Source organism: Lupinus angustifolius, chromosome LG11 (genome assembly GCF_001865875.1).
Source record: "Lupinus angustifolius cultivar Tanjil chromosome LG11, LupAngTanjil_v1.0, whole genome shotgun sequence".
Lineage (NCBI taxonomy): Eukaryota > Viridiplantae > Streptophyta > Magnoliopsida > Fabales > Fabaceae > Lupinus > Lupinus angustifolius.
The window spans coordinates 18,417,196-18,426,417 of NC_032019.1; the positions used below are offsets into that span (position 1 = coordinate 18,417,196).

General features: G+C 33.3%; 2 protein-coding genes across 3 annotated transcripts; both read left to right on the forward strand.

Moving 5' to 3' along the window:
• LOC109359793 lies at nucleotides 251-1,009 on the forward strand. Its single transcript, XM_019604488.1, has one exon. The coding sequence runs from the start codon at nucleotides 251-253 to the stop codon at nucleotides 1,007-1,009; it is 759 nt and encodes a 252-aa protein (XP_019460033.1).
• Nucleotides 6,050-8,662, forward strand: LOC109359332. 2 transcript variants are annotated; one of them, XM_019603953.1, is made up of 2 exons: nucleotides 6,050-7,660; nucleotides 7,733-8,662. In XM_019603953.1, exons 1-2 carry the CDS (start codon nucleotides 6,492-6,494, stop codon nucleotides 8,454-8,456), a joined length of 1,893 nt encoding a protein of 630 aa, XP_019459498.1. In that variant the 5' UTR covers nucleotides 6,050-6,491; the 3' UTR covers nucleotides 8,457-8,662. The 2 variants fall into 2 exon arrangements, with proteins under 2 accessions (XP_019459498.1, XP_019459497.1); XM_019603952.1 differs by having other exon boundaries at nucleotides 6,051-8,662.

Consider the following 9,222-nt stretch of genomic DNA (forward strand, 5'->3'; position numbering starts at 1 on the left):
TTTGGTAAGGTTGGACAGCTTTCGTGAAATGCTTGAAGCTATCATAAAGTTTGGACCACATTTGCCACCTCCAACCTACCATGGTATGAGAGTCCCACTCCTACAAAGGAAGGTAAATCACACAGAAGACTTGATGAAAGATCATAAAGTGCAGTGGGAAAGATTTGGATGATCCATCATCTCTGACGCTTGGACTGATAAGAAACAAAGATGTATTATTAATTTTCTAGTGAATTCGACTGCAAGGACAATGTTCATCAAGTCTGTGGATGGGTTTGACTTTGTAAAAGCAATATTTGAGTTACTTGATGTTGTTGTGGAGGAGGTTGGAGAAGAAAATATTATGCAAGTTATAACAGACAATGGGAACAACTATGTTCTAGCTGGTAAGATGTTGGAAATGAAAAGACCAAAAATTTATTGGACCTCATGTGCAGCACATTGCATAGATTTGATGTTGGAAGATATCAGAAAGCTTCCTAGGATCAAAATGACAATTAAAAGGGCTATCTCTCTTATTGGCTTCATTTACGGCCATTCAAGTACTTTGAGTTTGATGAGATACTTCACAAAAATGAGGGAGTTGGTGAAACATGCAGTGACCCACTTTGCAACATCCTTTTTATCTTTGGAAAGACTTTATAAGGAGAAGTCAAATTTGAGAAAGATGTTTGTCTCAAATGAGTGGACAACAAACAAATTGTCCAAAGAAACCAAAGGAAAGGAAGCAACAAAAATTGTGCTCATGCCAAGCTTTTGGAAGAATGTAGCATATACAATAAAGGTTATGAGACCTCTTGTGATAGTGATTCGGCTCGTGGATATTGAGAAGAAGGCAACCATGGGTTATATTTATGAAGCTATGGATAAGGCTAAGGAGGTCATTATAAAAGCATTCAATGAGAAGGAGAATAAATATAAGGATGTCTTTAAGATCATTGATGAAAGATGGAATTGTCAGCTTCATTGCCCATTACATGCGGCTGGTCACATGCTAAATCCGGAATAATTTGACCCTGAAATTATAGGTGGGTTGCATGCTTGCCTTCATAAGTTTGCACCCAATACACAAACAAAATTTATGATGTTGAAAGAGATGCAAACATATAAAGATGGTAGTGAAATGTTTGGATCATCCACAGCTATAGCCATGAGGACAGAAATGACACCAAGTAAGAAATAAAATATTTTTGGGTTTACAAAATATGTTGTTATATTTAAGTCAATTGCTTAACAAATTAATTCACCTTTGTAGCTGTATGGTGGAGAACATTTGGTGCATCATCCCCAAATTTGCAGCAATTAGCTATACGAATCTTGTCTTTGATTTATAGTGCATCGGGATGTGAACGCAACTGTAGTGTTTTTGAACAAGTAATTATTTACTTACTTTCCTTTTGGGTTTACCTTAAAAAAATTATAAGTGTCTCATGTCAGTTATTTATTGGAATGTTGCAGATTCATACCAAGAAAAGGAATAAGCTTGATATTAAAAGAATGCATGACTTAGTCTATGTTAAATAGAATCAAGCATTGAAGCGGAGATATAACATCAAGGATGAAGTTGACCCAATCTCCCTTGATGATATTGATGAATGTAATGAATGGCTTGTTGGGGAGATGGATAGTGATGATGATGAAGGTGAAAATGAGAGGGTTTTTGTAGATGATGATGATCTACAATGAAATACTGTTTATAAGGCTTCAGGGATTGGAGAGCCTAGAATGAGTACAAGGCGTCAAAAAATAAAGAACCCTATACTTATACGTTCAAGAGAAAAAGCTAAGAAAGCTAAGGGTGGTTCTTCATCATCTAAAAAAGGTAAAGAGAAAATACTTGAAGAAGTAGTTGAAGAAGTAGATGAAGAAATGGACCATGGGGAGGAGGACGATATTTTGAATGTAATGACTCGGATGAAGAAGAAATTGAAGAATATGTTGCTGAGTTTGTAGCTGTGGAGGATGATATTGGGGAGGAGGACGATATTTAAAAAATTATATCTTTTGCATTTTATATTTGTGTTTTCCTTTGATTTTTAGTTGTGAATGTTGATAAAACTTATTAGTATAGTTTATGTTACTTTTTAGTGATATTTATGAGACATTAATATTTAATGATGTTTATTAAACTTTATGTTATTGTATTTATTATTCTTATTATGTTATATTTTTTATTTATTTTTTTCAACCGCCATGATGACGTCTATCATTTGTCCGCAACGCCTTCATGGCTGAATTTTGGCAGTGGCCATGCGCAACACTGGTTGTATTTGCTTTTACTTCTATGTTGGTGTAATAATGTTAAGAAACCAAAATTGAATAGCTTTAATGATGGATAATTTGTTTTTTAAGTTGTGAATGTATAATTGTATATATATTAGCGATTGTTTCCTTAATTTTAGAAAATAATCATTATGAATATAATATTATTGTCTTCTTATATATCTAATTTAAATTTGTTATACCCAAAAAATTACAAAAGTATGTTTGTATGAATTATTACTGCATTGATTTGTTGTAAGTATGTTTGTATGAATTATTACTCATTCCTTAGTTTGAGGGAATGTTCTATATTCTCTTCAAATTAAAGTGTATAACTGTTTAATAATGATAATTGCATGAAAATTTGAATATCATTGGCTAAAGTCAACCACATTAAGGAAAAATTGGTGTAATCTTAAAAAATTGAAAAACATTACGAAAATTTAATAGCTTTAATGATGGACAGTTTGTTTTTTTTTAAGTTGTGAAAGTATAACTGTATATATATTATTATCAGTTGTTTCCTTAATTTTAGATAATAATCATTATGAATACAATATTATTATCTTATAGCATACTTAATTTAAATTTGTTATACCAAAAAAATCACAAAAGTACGATTGTATGAATTATTACTAAATTGATTTTTTGTAAGTAGAATGTATAAATTATTACCAATTCCTTTATTTGAGGAAATGCTCTATATTCTCTTCAAATTACCGTGTATAATCGTTTTCTATAAATTTACATATATGTTATGTTTGTAATTTTTTTGGAATAGTAATGCCAGAAATGTAGATAACATTAAATGATAGTGTTAATTTTCAATTCCCCTCCTGAACAGAACAACAATACAAAATTGGTAAGTAACATTTATATGTTAAATTAAGATGAAAAATGTTAGAACAATTGTAGAAATGTGAAAATATTACAGATAACAACAACTTCTTCAATTTAATAGCCGATTGTTTGATCAACTGCTCACATTCCTGGTTCCATAAAATAAATTTCTTGTTGTCATGGTTGTAATTAACTTTGACATCTACTTTATATCTGCATATTGGGAGAAATAATTAAAAAAAGGAATGTACATATGTTAATAATATAATAAATATCCAAACCACAAAAAATACCTTGGTACAATTTCCTACAAATACTTTCCACATCCAGGACAATTAAATGATATCCTAATTGCATCAACTTTTCTATTGCATTTGGGGCACCCATCATAGTACCATCCATTATATAATAGTAGTAAAGATATTTAACATACATTGAAATGTTACCTCTTATTGAAAACTTCAATCTCTTGAATGTTGTCATTTATAAAGACCTTTGAACCATACATTTGTATTTGAAATAGTTATAGGGTAGTTCTTATATAGTAAGTGATATTTATATTAGAATAGTATAGACAAAAATAAATAGGACCGTGAAGAAAAAATAATATCACCTTTAGCTTCTCAGATCTTTGCAAGGGTGAGTATGACAACTATTGGACCAAACTTATGATTTTGTTCATACTTCAGCACTCGACAGTTGTGATGCAAATTGGCTCCACAATGTACCACTAATGTTATTCCCTCTGCTATGATTAAATAAATAAGTTATGTAAATATTTTCACAAAATATATGACGTAAACATAGTTTTTGCCTTATAAAGATGACCTTTCGTCTCGCATGATGAAGACGACCTTCTTTGCCGTTGATTCTGGTTGGCGCATCTCTATGTCAACAAACTCTCCAATGACATCTGAAAATAATATTGCATAAATCAATTAGAATGAACAACTATTGATAAAGGCTAAAGTGAATGAAAGATGTATATTATCAATTAAAACATCAGTGATATCAACTTCATTAAGGATGTCCTCAAATGCAGTGAATGGTAAATATAAGGAGGTATTTCTGACAAATGTTTATTATTCATTATGGTCCCCTTCTGGAATATTAACTTGAAAGGATGATAAGAACCTCTATATTGTCCTTCATTACTAACAACATCAAAATTTTCAGCGATATAACTCTGACCCTGTTCGAGTTGAGGCTCCCATTGAAAAATATGGCAGTTCTTCACAACAGCTTGTATCTTGTGACCCTAATTTATATAGGAATAAATAATAAAGACAAAAAATAATTATGTATATCCATACAAATGGTTTAATAAGTAAAAAAAACAGAGAATAAAAAAACACATTTTCGTCCATGAAAATTATTTCCAAGGTTGACGTTGACTATCTATCCACATGCTAAAGGCCAATAATTCTTACCTCGATCTTCCAAATATTTTTGACAATATTAATCTCTTTGATAAAATTGATTCTGCATGCCATTTGTGTGATAATACTTTTAAAATTAAAGCAAATTTTGAACAATATAAGAGAATGCAGTATTAATTTTGTGTAACCAAGAAAGATAGATGAAGAGGTATGACACTTTAAAGGGGATTGTATAAATTAACGGTTGATATTTTAAAAGCTAGCAATTATCATTATGATTACTAGAAGTTAATATTTTAAACATGTTAACCTTTTTTATGCAATTGTCATCAGTAGCAAGTTTAATATTCTAAACACATTAACATTTTTTTTTTCAATTGTCATTGGTAGCAACTTTAATATTTTAAACACGTTAACCTTTTAAATGCAATTTTTATCATTATTAACAGTGTATTCATATTGGAATAGGATTGGAATGTGTAACATGATATGTATTCATTTTAAATACATTTAATTTTTTGCTTGCAATTATTATCAATATTTGAAAATTGTGTATTCGGATTAGAATGTGTAACATGCTTGTATTTAAATTGGAATGTGTAATATAAATCATTGATGGAAAATTATTGATATTTAATGTGTTTGATGAGCAAATCATGCATGATGATTAAAAGAAATGTATAAGGAATGTATAAGCTTTGCATAATGTATAATTGTATGTATAAGAAATGTATAAGTTTAATATTTTATGCAATTGTCATTAGTAGGAAGTTTAATATTTTAAACACGTTAACCATTTAAATGCAATTATTATCATGATTAGCTGTGTATTCAGATTGGAATAGGATTGGAATGAGAAACATTATGTGTATTCATTTTAAATACGTTTAATTTTTTGTGTGCGATTATTATCAATATTTGAAAGTTGTGTATTCATATTAGAATGAGATTGAAATGTAATATGCTTGTATATTTGTATATTGTATAATTGTGTATGTATAAACTTTTTGCAGGAAAAATTTTCTTTGAGGTGATAACACATGTCATAAATGAGGTGGTTAGAAGTTTTTTTTGTTAAATAATAAATAAATAACATTTATATAATATTCATTTGATAAATATCAATTAGTTATTAATTTGCTAAGAAAACTTTATTCTAATTAGCCATCCATACAATTATAAGTTTTCAACTATAGTTTTAGTTAACTTCACAACTATAAACTCACAATTATTCCCTATATGCTAATAAGTATGAACTAGTTTTAACAAATATATGGGTCAATGATTAGAAGTTAAAACTAATAATTTGTGTAGCGCATTTTATGCTTAAACTGATGTCATTATCCCCACCTCTTGGAAGCTAGCAACTCTAATTTATAAAAACATAGTTTTATAATGAATCCTCTTTATTACTATAAATAACATAATAGATGAATTACCCAAATTACTCAAAAACGTTCTAATCATCAGGGAAATTATATTCTCTAAAAATAGGAAGGTATATGCTCTGTAATATAACACAAGAAGTTGAAAAAACAGAGAAGCATGAAAAAGAAAAGAAAGAAAACTTCCAATTATTTAGAACTAAAAGAACGGTGAGAAATGAACGCTTGAAAATGAATAGTAATCCATTGATTCGTTGTCCTTGAACTTTAGAGTGATTCCTAATAGCAAATGTGTTATTTCCCTTTCTTTTCTCTCACTTTTCCTATTTCTTTCTCAGGCTTCATGTCACACCTTCCCTTGTCGTCCTCCTCTTGGACGACCAAGGCTGCATGCATGCACTCTTCATCGGATTCATCACCTTTCTTCTCTCTTCTCTTGGATCAATACCCTCAAACATACCAAAACTTCTAATAAACTATACAAGAAATACTCTTGACCTTAGAACCTCAAGTAATATATATATCAAAATATTTTATGCATAATTGCATGCACCCTATACAAATCATAGTATAGGGTGCATTGTAATTAATTAATCATCTTTTCAAATTATTTGAGTGATATCATATGATGTCTCATATATTGGCACCATTCCAGCTATTGGAACTCAATGTTATTTCTGGGCAAGACTTGGCTTCGGTGTCTCGTTCCATGCGAACTTATGCAGTGGCTTGGGTACATATTGATCGAAAGCTTTCGACTAGGGTTGACACCGAGGGCCATAACAACCCTACCTGGAACGACAAGTTTGTGTTTCGAGTGGATGATGAATTCTTGTATGCTGACACATCTGCAATAATGATTGAAATCTATGCCTTGCATTGGTTCAAAGACATTCATGTTGGCACAGTTCGTGTTCTTGTTGCAAACCTCATCCCTCCACCCTCTAAGCCTTTCCACAACAACCATGCCCCAATGGGGATGCGTTTTGTGGCGCTTCAGGTTCGGCGACCCTCTGGGAGGCCTCAAGGGATCCTCAATATCGGCTTGACAGTATTGGACAGCTCCATGAGGAGCATGCCGCTCTACACACTCAACTCCTCCGCCGTAGGATACCGCCACTTGATGGGAGAACAAGATGCATACGAGAACCACAACCACATTATGAGTCCTCAGGTATTGGTCGCAAAGAAGCCAGAGTTGCGGCGAACCAAGAGTGATACGAGCTCCATGATAGGAATAGAAGTCGTGGCTCGACAACAACGAACCAAAGCCAACAAGGGAAAAGCAAGTTCCGTGATCACAGGTTCAGAAGTTAGCACCAAAAGTTTCAACAAAATCCAAAACCAAACCAACAAGAACAAGAAAAAGAGAGGGAAGAAATCAAGATCCAAAACTAGTTCCATGTTGAGTGGCTTTTCTGATGGTAATGCAAAGAGAGAGAAAACAAGTTCTATTCTTAGCTACTCAGCATTAGAATGGAATAAACACGACCACAACCACTATGAGGAGGAAAAAACGAATAACTACGAAAATGTTGCATCTATAGTGAGTGATTCTGAAATTCAAGTTAAACCGCAACCGCCGCCGCCACCACCACCACCACAACCATTATCACATCTTGATAACAATGATGATCATAATAAATTTGTTCTTGTTGATGAAAACAACAAAATTATCTCATCATTTAAGACAGTTTCTGAAGATGCGACAAGCGACATTGACATGAATTTAAAACATAATCATCATGTTACCAACATTGCATATCATGCATCACCAAAACCACAATTTCTTAACTCTCCGGTCCCGGAGTTTCGAAACTCTCCCAAACCGCAATTTCGGAACTCGCCGGCACCAGAGTTTCGCAACTCTCCCAAACCGCAGTTTCGCAACTCTCCGGTAGTGGTGCAACAGTTTCTGAAATCTCCAGCACCGCAGTATCTTCAATCTCCGGGGCCAAAGTACCTTAAATCGCCGGCAGTGATGCAATTCAAGAACTCTCCAAAACCGCATTTTCGTAACTCTCCGGTTGTGGTGCCGCAGTTCCCGAACTCTCCAGCGATATCAAAGTTTAATCCGGCGGTGGGACTCGGCGGTTCCCATAGGGGAACACCGTTGCACCCGATTGGGAGGCTAAGCGGTGCGTTTGATCAGTATGGAACTCCGCACAGGTCAAACAAGGGGAACGCTTTTCCACCACTTATAACGGAATCGGAGCTTGGGCCATCACCATCGGAGGTGGCGGCTGCGATAGCGAAGAAGCCGGTGTTCCACGAGGTGGATAATTCCACGGTTGGAGGGTTGAGCTTGGACGACCAGAGCATTGAAGGATTGCAGTCAAAACTTGAGCGGTGGCGGACGGAGCTGCCGCCGGTGATCGACCGCAGCGAAATGACAAGCTACCCGACATCAAGCAGTAAAACCAAAAGTAGCAGCCGCCATACACGGAGGCACACGGATGGTGAAGCTGGCTTGTTTTCTTGCTTTAGTAATATTTGTGGTGTTGAATGCTCTGTTGTTTGCGGTGGTCCTAAAGCCAAGAAGAACCAGCGCCGCCGTTCACCGTCGTCTGATACTACCAGCTTTCTGTGAGAGGTGTAAGAAGATGAATGGTCAATATCATGTTGGGTTGGATGATGAAGAAACATATATAGGAAATTAATGAAAGAAATGGACTAAACTGTAATTTTATTCATTATTTATGAATCTATTTTTGGTACTCTTTTGTTGTTCTAAATGCATGTGAAATGGCTGGGATTTCATGTTCACAGTGGAAGGGTATACACACATATACATTATATTTATTTATATATATATATATATATCTTGATATTCTTATATGTTTCATATGGAAAATAATTTTTTGTAATGAAAAAACAAAATTATTAATTTTACATTTACATTAAAAATAAAAATATTATTACATTATATTTAAAAAGTAAATGTGCCTAATTATAAAAAAAAATCTTTTATTTTTATTACTTTCCTCTCCCGTGTTGGAGAGGATCGTTCCTATTGAAGTTGAAGCAGGGAGGACTTATTATGATGTGGTTAATATTTTGTGGCTTTGTATATGTTTGTGTTGAATTTCTTAATTGCTTGAATTTGAAGAGATGATAAATAGCATGTTAGGTAACTCTGAGTTGAAGCTCTCCTAATAGTTGTGTCAACTATCTTATTAACAAACTCCACTTCTTTCCCGAGATGGAATTAAAACCAACACATGAAAAACCAAATGGTCACTAACATAAGAAAAACTAAGCAAATGCAATGGTGGATATAGAACAACAAAGATGGAGAGACCATACATTTGTAAGAACGTTTTAGGCGAAAATACATCTATTTTTCTTAAATACTT